We start from the raw sequence: 24,571 nt of genomic DNA, 5'->3' as shown, positions 1-24,571 counted from the left end.
CTGAAAGAAAATCATATTTAAACATGACAGTTTTTAACATGAACATTGGCACCTTTCTTTATCAAAAGACCCATATACACATCTTACAGACACCACCACTATTCCCGCTTATTTTAATGACCAGTCACCAGTGCAGACTCGCAAAAGTGTATATTTACCACCAATAACATACCTTTTCTTCAAGCTTTAGGCCCTTCTAAGATCTCAGAAATGGTGTACATTAAAGAGGTACAATAGAAATAAGTTATTTTGTTTCATACTACACGCCAAACTAATAAGGGAATATAAAGTATCCATGGAGGCATGGATTGTCTGTAGAGGTAAAAATATGACAGCTGTTGGCCCTAAATATTCCCCTTTCCCCTGCATATGCATTTCAAATATCAGAGAATTGTCAAATGGTTTAGAACGCCATTTCAGCCAATCAGATTGCAGATTTCTCAAACCCGTTTTTATAAGTATAGGTATTCACAATAAGAAATTACAGAAAAAGACATATCCTTTAACCATTTCAGTTTCAATATAACAACTTTAAGGAAATACTAAGGTATGTCCACTTTTTATGACATGATTATCTTGTTCTCAGAAAACTGCACACGCGCGCACACACACACACACACACACACACACACACACACACACACACACACACACACACACACACACACACACACACACACACACACACACACACACACACACACACACACACACACACCTTAACTATGAGATAAATTCACTCAGTAAATCTGTACCATGTTGTGCTTATAGGACCAGCCTATTCATCGAACATGTGACTACCCATCCGAGAATGTGTCCTCGCTCTCTTCAGAGTGTGTGCTGAGCTGAGATTTGAGCTGTGACTTCCTCCATGTTGTGATGGCCGCCCAGATACGACACAGCATCCCTCCTCTGTGGAGAAACAGTTACAGTAAAGAAAACAACCATTACCGTACAGACCCTTTGTGTGTGGGTGTGTGTCCATGTATGTGTGTGTGTGTCACATCCATACACCCTCACACTGCACAGATCCCTAGTCACATCCACATGTATCCACATTGACAAATCTCAGCAATTCACAGTACTCTCACAGTCATTTACATTTACATTTACATTTAAGTCATTTAGCAGACGCTCTTATCCAGAGCGACTTACAAATTGGTGCATTCACCGAGTTCTCACTGTTAAGGTCCTTTGAATAAGAACATAACAACCATCCAAACAGAGAACAGCGGGTTTTCCTCATTAAGCGCAGATCAGTTGTTTCCTGTTTCTGCTTTAAGGATGTGTGAACATGATTGGAGGAGGCAGGTCACCTTATGGCACAGTACATCAAGTCATCCCTGCAGGCCATGGTGAGGAGACAGTCCAAGGTGAACTCGTGAGAGAGTAACTAGAAACAAAAGCACAGCATGAATTCTACTTACACAACATCGGTGAGAACAAGCCTCTAGCCTCACGCAAAACACTGACTGAAACTGAGCTACATCATAAAGAGAATATTGTCATAATGGATTACGTCCTCTTTTTTCCAGATTTTTCGTGGTCTAGACTTTTGTGACTTGTCATAGTATTATAATAATGTGAATAAGGCTCACTCTTTTCACCAGTTAGATGGTTTATTCCATGCATGTAGTTGTTACCCATCAATCAATAGTCGCACCATATTTTGGTAACCAATCCCACATCATTAAATCACAAGGTATTTTTGAAGTTCCTTACCTTGTCTATGGTGTCCTGATCTACTGGGATAGCCTTCAGCCAGCAAACCAAGGACTTGACTTCTGAGTTCGAACTAATCTGCAGGAACAACTCTGTATCTACGGGCGGATGAGAAGACAAGTCGGCATGATCTGGTCACCAGTTTGCACCATCATGCTACTAAGCTGAACAGCATGAGTATTTCAAATACAGATTTTCAGAAATGGTTAAGGTGTTAGCCCCAGTCTGGGCTAATCGCGACAGTATATGTTAACATGGGGAAATAAGGTAATTAAGGGTCTAATAAACAAAAACAGTCCAACATTTTCCTATGCCAGTTTCTAAATCATTATCATGACTGACACATCTGGTTCGAACTCTCGTATCTCAGCAGCAATGAGCGATATGCCTTAAACTCAAACCAGTAGAGCAGAAATCCACTGCCTGAGGGTGAGGTGTGGAGATAGATCTAGAAACACAGGGTGTGAATCACAAGGCCTACCAAGTGTCTCAATGGCATTTACATATCTCCATTTTAGGACTATTACAGTAGGCAGGCTGTAACTTGTGGGCCTTCAACCTCCAGTATCTACATGTATACAAAAACACACAAGAGGATTTAACGGCTGATATTCATTACTTGTTGGGCAAGGAGTGTTTGGCCTTGCTACATACTAAGGTGTGGCAGAGTGACCCAGAATTTGGCTCACTAAGGTACCTCGCCCAAACCTACAATCTTTACCAACACTCTAGCCTTCAATATGCTGACATTAGCAATCGTCAGACTGCTTCGGGGTGGAGTAGGAGCTGAAAACATTACCTGTGGGTTCTGATGTGTTCCTGGTAGTGTCGATCTGACCCTGTCTACTCTGGACAGAGTTCCTCAGTAGCTCCTGGTATTCCCTCTCTTTCTCACTCAGCTGGGTCAGCAGTCTAAAACACACTTAGTCGTTATGGACCAGGCCTGAAGTAACAGTTACATTTCACTATTTACACATATCACTTCACTGTCCATTTTGTAACTGGTTGCAATGTAATCCTGGGTGGTGTGCTGGCATTGTTCACTGAATCTGTAGAAATGACCTAATTTTCTTTACATTTTAAAGCCCATTATACTAAAGGTGAAAAAAAAGGAAAATGTTAAAAGGTGGAACAAAGAATAAAACGACAACACAAATGCATTTATTCCACGCCAAAAAGCAATGTAATATAAACAGCTAGGTAAATGGTACTGAACCTGCGCGTCTCTAGCCGTAGATCTCTCAGTTTCTGACTGAGGGGACAGTTAGTGTTGTACTGGAGGCCATTGGGTAAGCAGGGGCTTTCTGAAACCTCCTCTATGGGCACTGTGTCGGCTGGCGCCGCCACCTGGTCATCTGAGGGGACTGCAGGCAAAAGCTCTGCTAGCTCACTGGGCTGCTGCTCTCTTCCTGGGCTACTCTCCTCCGTCTCAAAGGAAGACTGCAGCTGAAGCTTGAGCTCTGCAAGTCATCGAGGTGTGTGTGAGCAAGTGTGTGAGCAAGTGTGTGTGTGTGTGTGTGTGAGCAAGTGTGTGTGTGTGTGTGTGTAGGTGGGACAGGGGTTGGGAGGTGGTGAGGTATTTGAATGGCGGGGTTGGGACTCATATCTTGAAATTGAACTCTAGTTCTATGAGGAATTTCCATGTCTAAACAACTGATAGAAGTTGAGATGGAATTAGGCCTGACGCTGCTGGTTCTTACCTGGTAACAGCACAGTGATGGCGTCCTGTACGGCCTGCCTCAGAAGGTTATCCAGAGCAAACATCCAGTGAGGTTTCACCCGCTGCTGCCTCAACACCTTTTTCACCTGCACACACACACACACACACACACACACACACACACACACACACACACACACACACACACACACACACACACACACACACACACACACACACACACACACACACACACACACACACACACACACACACACACACACACACACGAGGGAGTGAGAAGAATGGGTTAGCACAATACTACTGGGTGTGACACAGAGCCTGTGGTCGAGTGGTAAATCTCTTGCCTATTGACACATATAAGACTCCCACTGTTTAATTCCACATCCGCCCTTGCCTTGTGATTACTAACTATCTAATACTTGAGGAACCATGTGTGTGAAATATATGGCCAATCAATGACAGTACGCAATCGTTTACATGCCAGGGAGAAATGGAAACTGGCAGGGCTACTGCACTCAAGGACTGGCTTTGCAACTCCTGGGTAATGTTCATTATGTACCAAATTTTAAAAAACAGGGAGGGACTACCCGAACTAGTCCAATAAGATGTTGAAAGACTTTTAAAATGTTTTCCGTTGCATACCCTAATGAACACAACAGTGACCTCCAGTGACCTACCGCATCCTGGAAGCTGAAGAGCACAGCTCGCAGGTTTTTGAGGGGTACTGCAGTAGCAAGCAGTGTGGAGCGCAACTTCACCAGGCTGTTGGTCAGGTGCCTTCTGTCTGGAGAGCGGATGTTCTCCCGCAGGCAGCCAATCAGCTCAGAGATGTGCTCTGAGGTCACGGACCCAACGTCTGTTTGCTTAGAGGCAAGGAGAGAGGAAACGCGATAAAATAATTATAGACAAAGAAACCTACAAATGTAAAATGCAGACATAAACACTCATTCTTTCACACCTAACATGTACAGCAGACTCCTGATAAGGGTATACTCTGTTTAAGTGCTTTGTGGTCCTGTGTAGCTCAGTTGGCAAAGCATGGTGCTTGTAACACCAGGGTAGTGGGTTCACTTTCCTGGGACCATCCAGACGTAAAACGTATGCACGCATGACTAAGTCTGCTAAGTGACATATATTATTTCACCATACGTTGTTTTCAATTGCTCTCGATATATGCATGCTCAGATCAGTTGGGTGCATGCCCTCATAACAATCCTAAGCCATTGCATTTATCAGGAGTTGGCTATCTCAATTAGGTGTAGACCCTTCTCTGGGCCCATATTCAAAAATGGTCAAATACTAGCAGTACTGATCTAAGATCAGGTCCATCCTGTCTTATTCATTATGATCTAAAAGGCAAAACAGATCCTAAATCAGCACTCCTACTCTTGACACTCTTGATACATACAGCCCAAGATCTCTCGCTCTCTACCTGAGGTAGTGTGTTCTGGATGTTGTGCACCACGTCGGTGATGTACTCAGTGAGGATCCTGTGCAGTGTGGCCCTCCTCTCGCTGTCCTTCCTCAGTAGGAACAGGCCCAGGTTCTCCCCTGACGTGGCTGGACTAGCAGTCATGTCCACAGTACTAGGCTCCTCTGACACCCTGGCCACCACAAGGGGGAGACAGATATACACCAATGTCACATAGATAAAACATTTTGCCATACAAATATGGCCTTTGGCAATATACAGCATGGGCTCCATCTCAATTGCTTGAAAATCTGACCTCTCCTCTACTCCCCCCTCTATCTGCAGTGATTGGATAATAAGACCACATGGTGGAAGCTCATCACGGAGCAGCTGGATTTTTCAGACAATTTAGGAAAAGCCATGGTCTATGTTGAGGTTATCTATGGCATTATATTGCATTTACAGTAAGGCAATGATCTACAATGAAGTTGTTTCACAAATCGGATGCAATCGAATGGGGAACCAGAGGGTATAGGATGTTTTGGCCTACGGCAGGAAGCCTCTGGTGCTGGGTGGGCTCTTTGTAATGTCCTTTCCTCTGAGGGGGGAGATGGTCCTCCGGAGGTCCCATGAGCACGACAGGTCCATCCTGTCAGTGTCCCTGTCTGTATCTGTCACACGTATAGACACTGGGACAGACATACTCCGCTGGTAGATGTCACCTACAGGACACAACGCAGGACAGAGTCATTAATTACCCCAATAATGGTGACGGAATGGCGATGAGTGTAGCCTTTCTGAATTAGGAAGACTGTACACAGACGAGGGCTATAAAAATGCATATTTCAGACAATTATGAAAACAATGAGTGTGGTGATTGAAATTAGAATCCCCTTTTGTATTTTATATGTATTTGTAAAAGAACAGACAGACAGCTAGCCTGAGAGGCCAGGAAAGGGATTGTGTTCCCATTGTCGGGGGGGGGTATGTGGTCCAGAGTAGGCAGTGCTACCACAAGACTGGACTCTGGCACTGATGATGATGACTATAAAAATGATAAATATGACGATTCAAATAACACTCTCTCTGATTATGATGATTACAATAACAATGAAGATGACTCACCAGCATCTGTAGGCAGTGTTTCAGACTCTGGCTTGGCCTTCCTCCGGGAGGTGGATTTGAGGAAGGAATCCTTGAGCAGCTTAGAGGCCGTGGCCCTGTTGTCTGGGTCCGGTGTGAAGCAGCTCATGATGCAGCCTTTGGCCTCAGCTGACATACACTCCGGCACCTCCGGGTGGATCTTGAACATACCAACCTAGAGGGAGATGGAAACAGAGTACGTACACTTCAAGGTTGTGTTCAGTAGGGCACGCGACGTAAAACATTTTGCAATGGACATGTTCAGGTAGTCCCTCCCGGTTTCAGTGTGTCTTCAGTTTGAAGCTTTTTGAACAAAACCCTGGTTTCAGCTGGTAGAATTCTTTACAGTCCAGCATTTAGCTAGTATTCACAAGTACTAACAAAGTATAGGTTACAATGTAATAACATACTAATTATCAAACCTTCTGGTTTCCAAGAGAAAGATTACCTTGAACATGGCTGCCTGTGGGCTGCCCAGCTCGTGGAAGGGTGGTTTCCCCGTGGCCATCTCTATGATGGTACAGCCCAAGGACCAGATGTCTGCAGGCTTCCCATAACCCCGCGGGCCCTGGTCGATGATCTCTGGAGCCATGTACTGCAGGGTCCCTAAAAACACCACAGAGACGTTTAGACACCCGCCTACACAAACATGTAGGAAACGCATGTAAATAATTTCATACCAACAAAGTCAAATATAAAATGTTCATACGAAAAAAAAGCATGGCCACATTACCCAACCGCACTCATACACAAGCATCAAACATACACACACACACACCTGTAAAGGTCTCGGTGCAGGGGTTGATTCCCGCCAGTCGTTTCGAGGTGCCAAAGTCAGAGATCTTGAGAACACCACTGTAGGTGTTAATCAACACGTTGTCACCCTGTGAGAAAATGACTGGGTTTTTTTTTACACTGTAGAGGTCGACTAATTAAAATCGGCACGGCCAATTAATTAGGGCACCTTGTGGCTGCAAGGAGCCACGGTAGGTTGCTAGCTAGCATTAAACGTATCTTTAAAAAAAAAACAATCAATCTTCACATAATCACTAGTTAACTACACATGGTTGATGATATTACTAGGTTAACTAGCTTGTCCTGCGTTGCATATAATCAATGCTTTGTGTGTTAATTTATCATCGAATCACAGCCTAGACAAGAACAAATTGCCGAAAAAAGCACAATCTTTGCACAAATGTACCTAACCATAAACACCAATGCCTTTCCTAAAATGAATACACAAAAGTATATATTTTTTAAACCTGCATATTTAGTTAAAAGAAATTCATGTTAGCAGGCAATATTAACTAGGGAAATTGTGTCAACTTCTCTTGCATTCAGTGCAAGCAGAGTCAGGGTATATGCAACAGTTTGGGCCGCCTGGCTCATTGCGAACTGTAGACTAATTTGCCAGAATTTTACATAATTATGACATAACATTGAAGGTTGTGCAATGTAACAGCAATATTTAGACTTAGGGTTGCCACCCGTTCGATAAAATAAGTAACGGGTCCATATTTCACTGAAAGAATAAACTTCTGTTTTCGAGATGATAGTTTCCGTATTTGACCATATTAATGACCAAAGGCTTGTAATTTCTGTGTTTATTATATTATAATTAAGTCTGACTTGATATTTAATAGAGCAGTCTGAGCAGTGGTAGGCAGCAGCAGGCTCGTAAGCATTCATTCAAACTGCACACTACTGCATTTGCCAGCAGCTCTTAGCAATGCTTGAAGCACAGCGCTGTTTTTGACTTCAAGCCTATCAACTCCCGAGATTAGGCTGGCAATCCTAAAGTGCCTATAAGAACATCCAATAGTTAAAAGGTATACGAAATACAAATGGTATAGAGAGAAACAGCCAACGTGTTATAATTCCTAAAATAACTACAACCTAAAACTTATTAACTTGGAATATTGAACCACCAGCTTTCATATGTTCGCATGTTCTGAGCAAGGAACGTAAACGTTTTTACATGGCACATATTGCACTTTTACTTACTTCAACATGGTGTTTTTGCATTATTAAAACCAAATTTAATATGTTTCATTATTTATTTGAGACTAAATATATTTTATGTATTATATTAAGTTAAAATAAAAAACTGTTCATAGAGTATTGTTGTAATTGTCATTATTACAAATATATATATTTTTAAACGTCCAATTAAATCGGTATCGGCTTTGAAAAAAATCATTTAAAAAATTAATTAAATTAAAAAATTAAAAATAAATCGGTCGATTCCACTGGATCCACTTTCCCCATAAAACATGGTAACACAGGAAGGAGTTGAGTAAGCAACATACACCAGGTTCATGCTCAGTGGGGCACAAAGTAGCAAAACGATTAGAAATGGAAATAATAAAGGAGCGTTTCTCAAGTCCAGGAAGTCCCTTTCTGATTCACTCCAACACAACCAGCTCGGACTGTGTGAATTAAAATCTGCTGTGGCATTGGTACTTTTTTGAACATTTATTTAGCAGCAACAACAAACGGTCTCAATGAGGACACCTCACCTTGATGTCTCTGTGGACTATCTGGTGGTCATGGAGGTACTTAAGCCCTTCAAGAATCTGTTTTGTGTAGAAAATGACGGTGGCCTCGTTGTCTTTCAGGGGTCCCCATTTGGAACGCAGGAGAGAGGACAAGCTTCCTACAATGGGAGAGATGACATTGGAATGGGTTACAGGTAGATAGGCAAGGGGTTCAATTTAGGATTCGCAACACCTCGGGGCCTCGTTTCCCAGTTGCGATGTAACTTAAGCGTTACAATGACGTACCAGACACATTGTTATTTAGGAGCTAACTTTACGAATGTTTCCCAGACAACCACGTAAAGAAAACATTCGCTTAGTGCGTTGTTATACCGCGTATCGACACTGATAGGATCAAAAGAAAAGCAGCACTGCTTTCAGGTCAGATTTCTCCATTCAAAACTTAACATTAAAACGATTCCACAATACTGACCAAGGATCAGCTCCTAGAGATATTACCACCTACGGCTGAAAATAGGCTATTGAGGCAGCTTATTATGCTTACCCAACAATAACTCACTACATCACAGATTGGGCACATTATTGACCACGTTGTCACACATCATGAAACACTTAAGCAAAAATAATAGACAATACCCTAGTCGAAAAATAGAACTCAATTGATGGAAATAGCCCATGCAGGCTATGCATCTTTTAATACAGTCATCTCGGTTTTCATTCCAAGCATAATTTTATTCTTCACTTGTTGTATTTGTAGTCAACTTAGTTCTGAAGATAACAGCCGTCACAGTCAGACAGAAAAAATCTAGATGTTTATGCTGTGTTTAGCGAAGATCTTCTGTGAATAAAGTGATGCGAAAGGGCAACAACAACAAAAAAAGCACCTAATGATGCACTTTGGCTGTGCTACGAGTGGTCTGGATCACTAGATGTGCCACGTTACTAACGAAGGAACTGGGAAACACCTCAGCTACGAAACATACATCGTAAGAAGGTTCTAATGATGATCTTAACGCTACGAAGGCTCTGAGAAACAAGGCCCAGAAGATAAAATGTCAGAAGCTGAAATAAAAAACATTACTATGTAAAGTATTTTCAATTTCTTTAACACTGGTACAATCAGTGACTTGATTGCATTGTGAAATTCATTTTTCCTCTATCGCTGGGATACTGGAAACACCCACACATCCGGTGTGATACGCCGCCTGTAGCTATTGCATTGAGTTACACACACACACACACACACACACACACACACACACACACACACACACCTCCAGACTTCCTGAAAACTGAAATATGATAATTTCGTAATATTCCAGTGAGTTTCACTAAGCTTTCACAAAAGTATGTAGCTGAAATTGTAGGGATTTGTACTGTCATTTTTTACAGTGACTTCCACATTTTGTTAAGCTACAGCCTTAATCTAAAATGGATTACATTTTTCCCCCACATCAATCTACACACAATACCCCATAATGACAAAGCAAAAACATGGTAAGACATGTTTGCAAATGTATTAATGTTTTTTTTAAATACCTTATTGCCATTAGTATGAGACTCAACATTGAGCTCAGGTGCATCTTATTTCCATGAATCATCCTTGAGATGTTTCTACAACTTGATTGATCCACCTGTGGTAAATTCAATTGATTGGACATGATTTGGAAAGGCACAAACCTGTCTAAATAAATGTCCCACAGTTGACAGTGCATATACAGTGGGGCAAAAAAGTATTTAGTCAGCCACCAATTGTGCAAGTTCTCCCACTTAAAAAGATGAGGCCTGTAATTTTCATCATAGGTACACTTCAACTATGACAGACAAAATGAGGGGGGGAAATCCAGAAAATCACATTATAGTATTTTTAAATTAATTTATTTGCAAATTATGGTGGAAAATAAGTATTTGGTCACCTACGAACAAGCAAGATTTCTGGCTCTCACAGACCTGTAACTTCTTTAAGAGGCTCCTCTGTCCTCCACTCGTTACCTGTATTAATGGCACCTGTTTGGACTTGTTATCAGTATAAAAGACACTTGTCCACAACCTCAAACAGTCACACTCCAAACTCCACTATGGCCAAGACCAAAGAGCTGTCAAAGGACACCAGAAACAATTGTAGACCTGCACTAGGCTGGGAAGACTGAATCTGCAATAGGTAAGCAGCTTGGTTTGAAGAAATCAACTGTGGGAGCAATTATTAGGAAATGGAAGACATACAAGACCACTGATAATCTCCCTCGATCTGGGGCTCCACACAAGATCTCACCCCGTGGGGTCAAATATACACACACACACACACACACACACACACACACACACACACACACACACACACACACACACACACACACACACACACACACACACACACACACACACACACACACACACACACACACACACACACACACACACACACACACACACACACACACTAAGTACCTTTCATATAACCATTAATATAGTGCTTAGCTTTAATCTCTTACAGGACTAAGAAATTCACAACTTCCGGCGCCGACTGAGATGGCCGCCTCGCTTCGCGTTCCTAGGAAACTATGCAGTTTTTTGGTTTTTTTACGTGTTATTTCTTACATTAGTACCCCAGGTCATCTTAGGTTTCATTACATACAGTCGAGAAGAACTACTGAATATAAGATCAGCGTCAACTCACCATCAGTACGACCAAGAATATGTTTTCCGCGACGCGGATCCTGTGTTCTGCCTTACAAACAGGACAACGGAATGGATCGCATGCAGCGACCCAAGGAAACGACTCCGAAAAAGAGGAAACGCGGCGGTGTTCTGGTCAGACTCCGGAAAAGGGCACATCGCGCACCACTTCCCAGTATTCTTCTTGCCAATGTCCAGTCTCTCGACAACAAGGTTGATGAAATCCGAGCAAGGGTGGCATTCCAGAGGGACATCAGAGACTGCAACGTTCTCTGCTTTACGGAGACATGGCTTACTGGGAAAACGCTATCCAGGGCGGTGCAGCCAACGGGTTTCTCCACGCATCGCGCCGACAGAAACAAACATCTCTCTGGTAAGAAGAGTGGAGGGGGCGTATGCCTCATGACTAACGGGACATGGTGTGATGAAGAAAACATACAGGAACTCAAATCCTTCTGTTCACCTGATTTAGAATTCCTCACAATCAAATGTAGACCGCATTATCTTCCAAGAGAATTCTCTTCGATTATAATCACAGCCGTATATATCCCCCCCAAGCAGACACATCGATGGCTCTGAACGAACTTTATTTAACTCTTTGCAAACTGGAAAACATTTATCCGGAGGCTGCATTCATTGTAGCTGGGGATTTTAACAAAGCCAATCTGAAAACAAGACTCCCTAAATTTTATCAGCATATCGATTGCGCAACCAGGGGTGGTAAAACCTTGGATCATTGTTACTCTAACTTCCGCGACGCATATAAGGCCCTGCCCCGCCCCCTTTCGGAAAAGCTGACCACGACTCCATTTTGCTGATCCCTGCCTACAGACAGAAATTAAAACAAGAGGCTCCCACGCTGAGGTCTGTCCAACGCTGGTCAAACCAAGCTGACTCTACACTCCAAGACTGCTTCCATCACGTGGACTGGGACATGTTTCGTATTGCGTCAGATGGGAATATTGACGAATACGCTGATTCGGTGTGCGAGTTCATTAGAACGTGCGTCGAAGATGTCGTTCCCATAGCAACGATAAAAACATTCCCTAACCAGAAACCGTGGATTGATGGCAGCATTCGCGTGAAACTGAAAGCGCCAACCACTGCTTTTAATCAGGGCAAGGTGTCTGGCAACATGACTGAATACAAACAGTGCAGCTATTCCCTCCGTAAGGCTATCAAACAAGCTAAGCGTCAGTACAGAGACAAAGTGGAATCTCAATTCAATGGCTCAGACACAAGAGGCATGTGGCAGGGTCTACAGTCAATCACGGACTACAAGATGAAATCCAGCCCAGTCACGGACCAGGATGTCTTGCTCCCAGGCAGACTAAATAACTTTTTGCCCGCTTTGAGGACAATACAGTGCCACTGACACGGCCTGCAACGGAAACATGCAGTCTCTCCTTCACTGCAGCCGAGGTGAGTAAGACATTTAAACGTGTTAACCCTCGCAAGGCTGCAGGCCCAGACGGCATCCCCAGCCGCGCCCTCCGAGCATGCGCAGACCAGCTGGCCGGTGTGTTTACGGACATATTCAATCAATCCCTATACCAGTCTGCTGTTCCCACATGCTTCAAGAGGGCCACCATTGTTCCTGTTCCCAAGAAAGCTAAGGTAACTGAGCTAAACGACTACCGCCCGTAGCACTCACTTCCGTCATCATGAAGTGCTTTGAGAGACTAGTCAAGGACCATATCACCTCCACCCTACCTGACACCCTAGACCCACTCCAATTTGCTTACCGCCCAAATAGGTCCACAGACGATGCAATCTCAACCACACTGCACACTGCCCTAACCCACCTGGACAAGAGGAATACCTATGTGAGAATGCTGTTCATCGACTACAGCTCGGCATTCAACACCATAGTACCCTCCAAGCTCGTCATCAAGCTCGAGACCCTGGGTCTCGACCCCGCCCTGTGCAACTGGGTACTGGACTTCCTGACGGGCCGCCCCCAGGTGGTGAGGGTAGGCAACAACATCTCCTCCCCGCTGGTCCTCAACACGGGGCCCCACAAGGGTGCGTTCTGAGCCCTCTCCTGTACTCCCTGTTCACCCACGACTGCGTGGCCACGCACGCCTCCAACTCAATCATCAAGTTTGCGGACGACACAACAGTGGTAGGCTTGATTACCAACAACGACGAGACGGCCTACAGGGAGGAGGTGAGGGCCCTTGGAGTGTGGTGTCAGGAAAATAACCTCACACTCAACGTCAACAAAACTAAGGAGATGATTGTGGACTTCAGGAAACAGCAGAGGGAACACCCCTATCCACATCGATGGAACAGTAGTGGAGAGGGTAGCTAGTTTTAAGTTCCTCGGCATACACATCACAGACAAACTGAATTGGTCCACTCACACTGACAGCGTCGTGAAGAAGGCGCAGCAGCGCCTATTCAACCTCAGGAGGCTGAAAAATTCGGCTTGTCACCAAAAGCACTCACAAACTTCTACAGATGCACAATCGAGAGCATCCTGGCGGGCTGTATCACCGCCTGGTACGGCAACTGCTCCGCCCTCAACCGTAAGGCTCTCCAGAGGGTAGTGAGGACTGCACAACGCATCACCGGGGCAAACTACCTGCCCTCCAGGACACCTACACCACCCGTTGTTACAGGAAGGCCATAAAGATCATCAAGGACATCAACCACCCGAACCACTGCCTGTTCACCCCGCTATCATCCAGAAGGCGAGGTCAGTACAGGTGCATCAAAGCTGGGACCGAGAGACTGAAAAACAGCTTCTATCTCAAGGCCATCAGACTGTTAAATAGCCACCACTAACATTGAGTGGCTGCTGCCAACACACTGTCATTGACACTGACCCAACTCCAGCCATTTTAATAATGGGAATTGATGGAAATGATGTAAATATATATATATATATATATATATCACTAGCCACTTTAAACAATGCTACCTTATATAATGTTACTTACCCTACATTATTCATCTCATATGCATATGTATATACTGTACTCTACAACATCGACTGCATCCTTATGTAACACATGTATCACTAGCCACTTTAACTATGCCACTTTGTTTACTTTGTCTACACACTCATCTCATATGTATATACTGTACTCGATACCATCTACTGTATGCTGCTCTGTACCATCACTCATTCATATATCCTTATGTACATGTTCCTTATCCCCTTACACTGTGTATAAGACAGTAGTTTTTTTTGGAATTGTTAGTTAGATTACTTGTTGGTTATCACTGCATTGTCGGAACTAGAAGCACAAGCATTTCGCTACACTCGCATTAACATCTGCTAACCATGTGTATGTGACAAATAAAATTGGATTTGATTTGATTTGAATCAAACTTAGTTAAGTGTAAAGTATTTTGACTACAGCACCAGGCTCAAGTGGACTGACCAATAAACTAGCCTGGGTAAATGAAAAGTACTAGTGCTTACACCTACACGTCATTTATTATAAAGTCATCTAAAACATAGGTGTACCAAAATGGATTGTGATACTAGTTAATCACATTTCATGATAGTATGAAAACAAAAATAGTTCGCCATGCATGATTAGCATGCTCACTAACGTTTGCCATTTCAATTGATCGATAGCTGAGCTAGCCTAAATGTTAATGGCTTGTGCGTATGCTTGGAATGCGCACAAAATGCTAGCAATAGTTTAGCTAGCCTAATCATTAGCAGCTCGTTTTCCTTATGAAAACTCAACAAATCCTGGCATCAACCGTTCCCTCAATCGCTTCACAGCACATTCGTACAGATAAGTGAGTGTTAATATCCAGGTCTCTCTTTTTAGTTCATTTTTATAAAACTTCTCAACGATTTGAAATGAAATTTTTCTTCCATGGAATGGAGGTAGCTCATCACGTTCCGTTCTAGCTCTTTTTCAGCATGTTGGCGCCAACTGGTGTATAACGTGAGGTTAGGAGAGGGACTAAGATAATATTGTTTGGCTCAAAATAAACTGCACGTCATGCAGCTTCTGACAGCTGATTTGTAATATCACTCCATTTAAAACATATCAATAGCAATATAGTATAATATGATTGGTTACTGGAATCTCACTAGTAAGGATAAGTACTCAACATTAGTTGACCTGCGTTACACTACGGTGAAGCGTGGTGGTGGTAGCATCATGCTGTGAGGATGTTTTTCAGCGGCAGGGACTGGGAGACTAGTCAGGATCAAGGGACAGATGAATGGAGCAAAGTACAGAGCGATCCTTGATGAAAATAATCCAGAGCTTTCAGGACCTCAGACTGGGGCGAATGTGCCCCATCTGAGAGGATCTTCAGAGAAGAATGGGAGAAACTCCCCAAATACAGGTGTGCCAAGCTTGTAGCATCACACTCAATCAAGACTCAAGGATGTAATCGCTGCCATGGGTGCTTCAACAAAGTATTGCGTAAAGGGTCTGAATACTTGAGTAAATGTGATTTGTTTTTTTATACATCTGCAAAAATTTAAAAAACTGTTTTTGCTTTGTCATTATGGGGTATTGTATATAGATTGATGAGGGGAAAAAACTAACAATTTAATACATTTTAGAATAACGTTGTTACATAACAAAATGTGGAAAAGTCAAGGGGTCTGAATAATTTCCGAATGCACTGTATAATTCTAACATATGAACGCTATCCCCGCCTCTTTACTCTCACGTATGTGATAGCTCCATAGTCCAGAGTCAGTGATGCTTCCCAACATGGGTGTGATGGCAACGCCTTTTTCCCCCTCAAGAGGCTGAAAATATTTGGCATGGGCCCTCAGATCCTCAAATATATGAGAGAATATTGACTGACTGCATCACCACTTGGTGTGGCAACTGCTTGGCATCTGACCTCAAGGCGCTACAGAGGGTAGCTCCAGAGGGTAGTGCGTACAGCCCAGTACGTCACTGGGGCCAAGCTCCCTTCCATCTATACAAGGCGGTGTCAGATGAAGGCCCTAAAAATGGTCTAAGACCCCAGCCACCCTAGTCATAGACTGTTCTCTCTGCTACTGCACAAGCGGTAACGGAGCACCAAGTCGTAAGACCCCCAAGCCGCAAGACTGCTAAACAGTTACTCAAATGGCTACCCAGACTATTTACATTGACCTCCATTTTTTTGTACTGACATTCTTGCACTGGCTTTATGAACACTCACTGGACTCTACCCACACTCAAGCATACTACACTGACACTCCAGACACACACACACACACACACACACACTGCTGCTATTCTGTTTATTATCGATCCTGATTGTCTAGTCACTTTTACCCCTACCTACATGTACATATTACCGCAAACACCTCAACTACCTCGTACCCCTGCACATTGACTCAGTACTGGTACTCCTTGTACAGTTGAAGTTGGAAGTTGGAAGTTTACATACACTTAGGTTGGAGTCATTAAAACTAGTTTTTCAACCACTCCACAAATTTCTTGTTAACAAACTAGAGTTTTGGCAAGTCCATTAGGACATCTACGCTGTGCATGACAAGTAATTATTCCAACAATTGTTTAAAGAGAAATTATTTCACTTATTTTCACTGTATCACAATTCCAGTGGGTCAGAAGTTTACATAAACTAAGTTGACTGTGCCTTTAAACAGCTTAGAAAATTCCAGAAAATGTCATGGCTTTAGAAGCTCCTGATAGGCTAATTAACATCATTTGAGTCAATTGGAGGTGTACCTGTGGATGTATTTCAAGGCCTAGCTTCAAACTCAGTGTCTATTTGCTTGACATCATGGGAAAATCAAAAGAAATAAGCCAAGACCTCAGAAAATAATTGTACACCTCCACAAGTCCGGTGCATCCTTGGGACCATGCAGCCGTCATACCTCTCAGGAAGGAGACGCGTTCTGTCTCCTAGAGATGAGCGTACGTTGGTGCGAAAAGTGCAAATCAATACCAGAACAACAGCAAAGGACCTTGTGAAGATGCTGGAGGAAACAGGTACAAAAGTATCTATATCCACAGTAAAACGAGTCCTATATCGACATAACCTGAAAGGCCGCTCACCAAGGAAGAAGCCACCGCTCCAAAACCGCCATTAAAAAAAGCCAGACTACGGGTTGCAACTGCACATGGGGACAAAGATTGTACTTTTTGGAGAAATGTTCTCTGGTCTGATGAAACAAAAATAGAACTGTTTGGCCATAATGACCATCTTTATGTTTGGAAGAAAAAGGGGGAGGCTTGCAAGCCAAAAAACACCATCCCAACCGTGAAGCCCGGGGGTGGCAGCATCATGTTGTGGGGGTGATTTGCTGCAGGAGGGACTGGTGTACTTCACAAAATAGATGGCTTCATGAGGTAGGAAAATTATGTGAAAAGAATTGTGTTGCTCGGTTGCAAATGGGTCTTCCAAATGGACAATGACCCCAAGCATACTTCCAAAGTTACGGCAAAATGGCCTAAGGACAACAAAGTCAAGGAATTGGAGTGGCCATCACAAAGCCCTTACCTCAATCCCATAGAAAATTTGTGGGCAGAACTGAAAAAGCGTGTGCGAGCAAGGAGGCCTACAAACCTGACTCAGTTACACCAGCTCTGTCAGGAGGAATGGGCCAACATTCACCCAACTTATTGTGGGAAGCTTGTGGAAGGCTACCTGAAATGTTTGACCCAAGTTAAAGGCAACGCTACCAAATACTAATTGAGTGTATGTAAACTTCTGACCCACTGGGAATGTGATGAAATAAATAAAAGCTGACATAAATAATTCTCTACTATTATTCTGACATTTCACATTCTTAAAATAAAGTGGTGATCCTAGCTGACCTAAGACAGGGAATTTTTACAAGGATTAAATGTCAGGAATTGTGAAACTGAGTTTAAATGTATTTGGCTAAGGAGTATGTAAACTTCTGACTTCAACTGTATATAGCCTCATTAGTTATTTTATTGTGTTAACATTTCCTTTTATGCTATTTAAATTGTAATTTTTATTTTATTTTTTACTCTGCATTGGTGGGAAAAGGTTTGTAATGAAACATTTCACGGTAAAGTCTACGCCTATTGTATTCGGCACATGTGACAGTTTCATAATTAGGGGGGCAGAGAAAGATGAGCAATAGTGAAATTATTGATGAGAGAATACAGTACCAGAGTGTGTGAGTGGTAGACAGAGGTTGAAGGAAGGAGAATGAGTAGTAGAGAGACACACAAAAACTGAGAAGTGAAGACTGAAACCATAAGTTGTACGGCAGTTTAAAAGTTAAAGCAGGACAGTATAAGATTACCAAAGCTTTCATCAGTGAGAGAATGAATGAATACTGTACATACTGAGTGAAGGAGTGATATAAAGACTTGTCTACAGACTACTAATTTGTAGTAGACAGGAACAAAAATCGAAATTAGAACACTGAATAAACTGGTTCTATGTGACCTGGTTTATGGGACCATAGAAACAGAATGAGATTTTAATATAGAATTAAATCAATTCTATTTCTATCCTCTGTACCTCCAGGAACCTCCTCCATAAAGATCTTGATGAAGCCGTCCTGACTCATAGAGCCCAGGTACTGAACGATGTTCCTGTGCTTCAGCCTCTTGTGCAGAGCTATCTCCTCATGCAGAGGCTGGGAGTAACTGAGATTCACACACAGATGGGGGAGAGAACCAACAGTTAGCATTGGCACTAGATTTAGCATAGCATTAGCAAATGGGACATTGTGTTCATCTGCAGTTATAGCAACATTGCTACAAAACATAAAAAATGTTAGTGCTAGCTGTGCCGTCATTGAAAAAAAAAAATAATTCACACTCTAATCTGGCAGTTGTGCTGACATGGTGTAGCTGTGACCCATACATACTGTATGAATATGATGAGAGCTTTACAAATCATCTGTCATGTGCTGCTTTAGCCTAAGTGGCCATTAGTTCTGCAGAGGAACTTAGTATTAACATTTCTTGAACTATGGGGCTCAGCTCTTAGTCGAGATGGAAGGTTCGTAAACAAGGAATGGGGAAATCTAAATAGACATCCATCTCTTCGGGGAGTAGATTCCGGTGTAGCTATGGGGATACTGGAGAAACATTACACATTTGGAATGTCGAGGAAAACATATGCACGTTCATTATTCTCATCATTAATCGTTTCGCTTACAATTATATAATACATTTTACATATTAGGCTCAGATAATAATTGGGATTTATGGTATAATGTGCAAAGAAAAGTAGCCTGGTCCCAGATCTGTTTGTGCTGTCGTGTCAACAAGTATGGTCATTGTTTGACGATACAGAAAAAACAGATCTGGGACCATGCAAAAAAAAGTAAACAGGGGAAATGTGTTTTCCATACGTTCTGTCTTTCTCTGGGATCTCCTTGATGGCGATGCGGACTTGGTTGCTCAAGTCCCTCCCAGCATACACCACGCCATAGGTTCCTTTACCCAGAACCACCTTGTCTCCGTTTTCACTGGTCTCATAGATAAACTGCAGGAGGTAAGGGAGAAGGTTTAATTCAACAGGAAGACGGATGTGAAACCAAATGTGTGTTTCATAAAGAAAATTGTTTGAGTGTGTAGGTTAGAAATATTGTAAAGAATTTCACAGGCAACCACAACAGAAAAGGAATATGCTAATTTAGAAAACCTTCTGCTGCTCTGAACGGCAGTGAACTGAAATACTATTTGAAATGATTTCAAATGGTATTTGAACCCAGGTTTGCTGGAGTGACATGCTGGACTGAATCCAATGTTCTGGAAATACCAGGAACTTAACACACACAAAAAAATGAGGAGTCGGGAATACGTTAACCATTGGGGAGCGGTTAAGGGAAACTTTTCACCTTTTGACCCCATCATGACAGGGCTTGTTTGTGTACTGGTAGGGTAGAAGGGGGGTCAGAAACAGAAAAGCAGCCTCGAGAGGGAGGATTCTAGGCTTCTATGGCCCTATCTCAATTTCTCTCCGCAATTCCTTGAATCCTTTCTCCTCACCTCCTTTTCAACCGTATTGGAGGAGACGGTCCAATGTCTCTCCCCTCGAACCCTGGTTTCCAATGCGCTTTCAGAAGGAAGCAAGAAAAGAGGAAATCGAGGAAAGATGAATTGAGAAAGAGACTAGCTGACCTCCAGTAATCCTCCAGTGAGCTCGCTGGGGTACTCCACTGGGGCTTCTGCCTGGCTTAGGAGAGAGTTGACTAGCTCACAGAACCTGATGGAGAAACAACACACACAAGAAACTAAATCATATGGAAAGACAGTCATATATTCACGGACCTCACAGGCAAGTCATAGATAAGACCTGCTGAAACACAGACAAACAAATTCAGTACACAGCACTGTTATCAATCTTATGTCATGACATATTAAAGGGGACCTTTCAATCAATGGCTAGTTATTTGCCTTTCACTGATTCCGCAAATACTACTATGAAAACCACTTCCTATTTCCTTCCTTCTCAGAAGGTCTTGGATAACACTGGGTATTTACTGTGTCCCAATACACAACACCTAGATAATAATGTACTGTATAAGCACACAATGTAAAATACATACACCTATCAATCCACACAGAAAGGGGAGAGAGAAGCAGGCTCTATTTCCATATGCCAGTGTAAAATAAACATGAACAGTTGTCATGTCAACACAATCAAATAATGTGATAATGGTCGAATGAACAGGCCCAATCTGTATGTACGTTTTATGTGGGGAATGAATCATTGGTTGATATGGTTGGTTGTTACGCCAGTTCCTGCTAGACAGCTGGGCTAAAGGCTGTCTTTTGGTGTGTGTTTGTGCGTGCGTGAGCGTGTGTCTGTGTCTGTATGTGTGTGGGACTCACCCTTTACAGTGCAGCTCGCTGGGAAAGCAGAGTTGGAAGTCATCCGAGTTCTCCAGGACATACAGGAAGCAGCTACGCTCGTCAAACTTGGAAACACTGAACAGGTCAAAAGAGGAGGATTAGGACACAACACTTCAAAGCGAACAGAGGCATCACAACAAGTACTCTCAAAATAGCAATGCAGGCAAACAAAGTTAAAAGGAATACGAATCAAGACAAGAAAAGCCAATAATAAACACATTCAATACGTGGCTCTGCAAATCAGAGGGAAACTTTTTCTTTGTATCTCGTATAGATTGAAATACTGATACGTTTCAAGCCACCGGTTGATAGTGTTGCAAATAAATATATCTACTGCCCCTGGAGGCAGTTCGGTAAGCAAAAAAAGGGGAAAATACAGTGACCTCCACAGCCAAATAGACACGGACTCACACACACACACATATATCCAGTCACAGTCTTTGAGAACAGCACAGACAAAAACACCCTGATGGCCAGTGGCCAAGTCCGCCAGATAGTTGAAGTGTTTAGACTCAGTAGACCGCAACCTGGGTTCAAATACTATTTCAAATCCTTTGAAATACTAAAGCTGGGGCTTGACTGAGCACAATGGAACCAATAGAGTAGTTGCAAACCTGCAAACTCCGCCCATCAGGCTAAAGCAAACACTGAAATATTTCAAATAGTATTTAAATCTAGGTCTGGTAGACTAGCCCTGATGTGCATGGGCTGCAGGCGTGAACACCACTCACCCACACAGCAAATGTTAGCACACTCTGTACTGTCTGTTACCGTACCTCACTCCCCGGATTTGCGAGGCAGGGAAAGTCCACTGGGCTTTCTGGCCTTTCTATGGAAGGGAAGACATGGCAGACTGTCAAAATGCTCACTCAACAACCTAAACACACAAACAAAGTATGCACGTGCCTGCACACACTGGCGGCCTCGCACGCACACTTCCTCATTAGGCGTGTCTTCTTTCCCCATCACTGACGTGGTGCCGTTAAGAAAACACTCCACGCCTATTCTAGTTAAAACACACCATTCACTCTCACACCATTCCTGAACTACCATTTTCAATGTCTTGACACGTTGAAAACTGTAGACCTGTACAGTATAACTCAGTAGTTAAATATCTACGAGGCGGTAGGGGTCCATTTACCTGGTCCCAGATCTGCTTGTACTGTATTAGCCAACTCTTATGATCATTGTCATGCCAAACACGGTCCGTACCTTCAGGGGTGTGATGTGGTTGAGCTGAACTGTGCAGCTGTCATCCTCCTCACTCACACACACTATGGTGGGTTGGAGCACTTTGGTCGGCTCCAGGATCAGAACCTGAGGAACGGCAACGGTTAATGGTGTTAACAGTTTTTAGCATTAAAATGTTACTTATATAAATACTTTTGCTGCAGAATGGCACCTAACGCTGTTAATGTGACAAACTATCCCGGCAGGGTGACGCCAAGTGCCAACTTCATTAGCAAATGATCTAACCATGACGGTGCAGTTAAAATACATGTTAAAGCAAATATGTTTTTACTGCTCTGCATTTGAATTAGAGGTCGACCGATTAGGATTTTTCAATGCCGATACCGATACCGATTATTGGAGGACCAAAAAAGCCGATAACGATTAATATGACATTTTTTTAAATTTGTAATAATGACAATTAGAACAATACTGAATGAACACTTATTTTAACTTAATATAATACATCAATAAAACCAATTTAGCCTCAAGTAAATAATGAAACATGTTCAATTTGGTTTAAATAATGCAAAAACAGAGTGTTGGAGAAGAAAGTAAAAGTGCAATATGTGCTATGTAAGAAAGCTAAGGTTTAAGTTCCTTGCTCAGAACATGAGAACATATGAAAGCTGGTGGTTCCTTTTAACATGAGTCTTCAATATTCCCAGGTAAGAAGCTTTAGGTTGTCTTTTAGCTTCCGTCCCTCTCCTCGCTCCTCCCTGGGCTCGAACCAGCAACACAACGACAACAGCCACCATCGAAGCAGCGTTACCCATACAGAGCAAGGGGAACAACTACTAGAAGGCTCAGAGCGAGTGAAGATTGAAACTCTATTACCGCGCGCTAACTAGCTAGCCATTTCACTTCGGTTACACCAGCCTCATCTCGGGAGTTGATAGGCTTGAAGTCATAAACAGCGCAATGCTTGACGAACAACGAAGAGCTGCTGGCAAAACGCACAAGAGTGCTGTTTGAATGAATGTTTACGCGCCTGCTTCTGCCTACCACTGCTCAGTCAGATACTTGGATATTATCTAGCGTGTATCAACCATGTGTAGTTAACTAGTGATTATGATTGATTGTTTTTTATAAGAAATTTAATCCTAGCTAGCAACTTACCTTGGCTTACTGCATTCGCGTAACAGGCAGGCTCCTTGTGGAGTGCAACGAGAGAGAGGCAGGTCGTTATTGCGCTGGACTAGTTAACTGTAAGGTTGCAAGATTGGATCCCCCGAGCTGACAAGGTGAAAATCTGTCATTCTGCCCCTGCACAAGGCAGTTAACCCACCGTTCCTAGGCTGTCATTGAAAATAAGAATGTGTTCTTAACTGACTTGCCTATTTAAATAAAAGAACACCAAAATAATGATATAAAAACAAAAATTAAAAAGACAAATCGGCACCCAAAAATACAGATTTCCGATTGTTATGAAAACTGGAAATCGGCCCTAATTAATCGGCCATTCCGATTAATCGGTCAACCTCTAATTTGAATGCCCAGACTGTTATATACTAGACAGAGAGAATCTATTGAGATCTCACAAAGGGTTTGAGGAACTGGGAGTGGTGGAGTCTGACAGAGTGTCTTTGCAGCAGTCAAGACTAAACTAACTAAATAAAGCTGAATGTGATGTGGTGAGGTCTTACTGGGCAGCGGTCAGTGGAAACAGTAGGCTTGCAGGCTTGCAGCATCAGCTCCATCCAGAAGTCCACAGTCTCCTGTTTAGACATTTTCACCTCTGGGGGCTTGGTGAACTGACGATACAAGATGAACGTCTCCATGATCGAGCCCACATACCTCAAAAGAAAGATGCGAATAAGTATTTGAAAATCAAAATAAAGTTGACCTTAAACAGAGATTGACATTGACCTTAAAGAGGCCATACCAATATTTTTCTTAGTGTCCATAATGGGGAGCCCTTTCCCCTATCTTTAACATTAAAGGTCCCGCAAAAAAACATGTTTTTCATCAAATGGGTGATATTTGGATGAAACCAGATCAGAGTTGGATGACCTAAGTATGAAAAATGACTGTTGCTGGTACATTGATCAAGTCTGATCATAAAGTTACTGGTCCCCTCCCCCGTTGTCAAACACTTGAATTCAGATGGTGGAAATATTTAGGGCTTTGTGTTACATCACATAAAGCCCTAATTTGAATATACCAATGGTAATGTCATATTCTCCTACCTAATTTAAATAAGTACCGCCTGGTAACCATCAGCACAGAAGGTGTGTTTGCATAGCTAGCTAGTCTACTGGTGCCAAAATTTGACTGCAGGGTGACATCAGATTACAGGTTTCTCCTGTTCATCTATGGCCAAAAAAATGATAAGATTCCCCTTTCATCTGTGTCTGCTAGTTACTGGTTAGCTAGTTCTTTAGTCATCATGGAACAAAAGGGAGGGGGG

General features: G+C 42.8%; 1 protein-coding gene across 2 annotated transcripts in view; it reads right to left on the bottom strand.

Moving 5' to 3' along the window:
- Positions 1–432: 432 nt before the first annotated feature.
- The window catches only part of LOC124017316 (mitogen-activated protein kinase kinase kinase 5-like), a 35,642-nt gene continuing 11,503 nt past the window's right edge, over positions 433–24,571 (bottom strand). The window contains exons 9-28 of one of the 2 annotated variants that reach the window (XM_046332571.1): positions 23,808–23,958; positions 22,144–22,248; positions 21,708–21,760; positions 20,911–21,006; positions 20,197–20,281; positions 19,425–19,558; positions 18,584–18,711; positions 8,480–8,616; positions 6,739–6,844; positions 6,409–6,566; positions 5,943–6,135; positions 5,368–5,539; positions 4,839–5,010; positions 4,084–4,269; positions 3,423–3,528; positions 2,939–3,182; positions 2,522–2,634; positions 1,723–1,820; positions 1,317–1,393; positions 433–912 (exon numbers count right to left, since the gene is read on the bottom strand). In XM_046332571.1, coding sequence (XP_046188527.1) covers positions 798–912; positions 1,317–1,393; positions 1,723–1,820; positions 2,522–2,634; positions 2,939–3,182; positions 3,423–3,528; positions 4,084–4,269; positions 4,839–5,010; positions 5,368–5,539; positions 5,943–6,135; positions 6,409–6,566; positions 6,739–6,844; positions 8,480–8,616; positions 18,584–18,711; positions 19,425–19,558; positions 20,197–20,281; positions 20,911–21,006; positions 21,708–21,760; positions 22,144–22,248; positions 23,808–23,958 — 2,629 coding nt within the window. In that variant the 3' untranslated portion in view covers positions 433–797. The other variant, XR_006835489.1, reaches the window with a different exon arrangement.

The sequence above is a fragment of the Oncorhynchus gorbuscha genome, unplaced genomic scaffold, assembly GCF_021184085.1.
Source record: "Oncorhynchus gorbuscha isolate QuinsamMale2020 ecotype Even-year unplaced genomic scaffold, OgorEven_v1.0 Un_scaffold_177:::fragment_3, whole genome shotgun sequence".
NCBI lineage: Eukaryota > Metazoa > Chordata > Actinopteri > Salmoniformes > Salmonidae > Oncorhynchus > Oncorhynchus gorbuscha.
The sequence above is the reverse complement of the archived record's forward strand: the minus strand, read 5'-3'. Positions and strand labels throughout refer to the sequence as shown.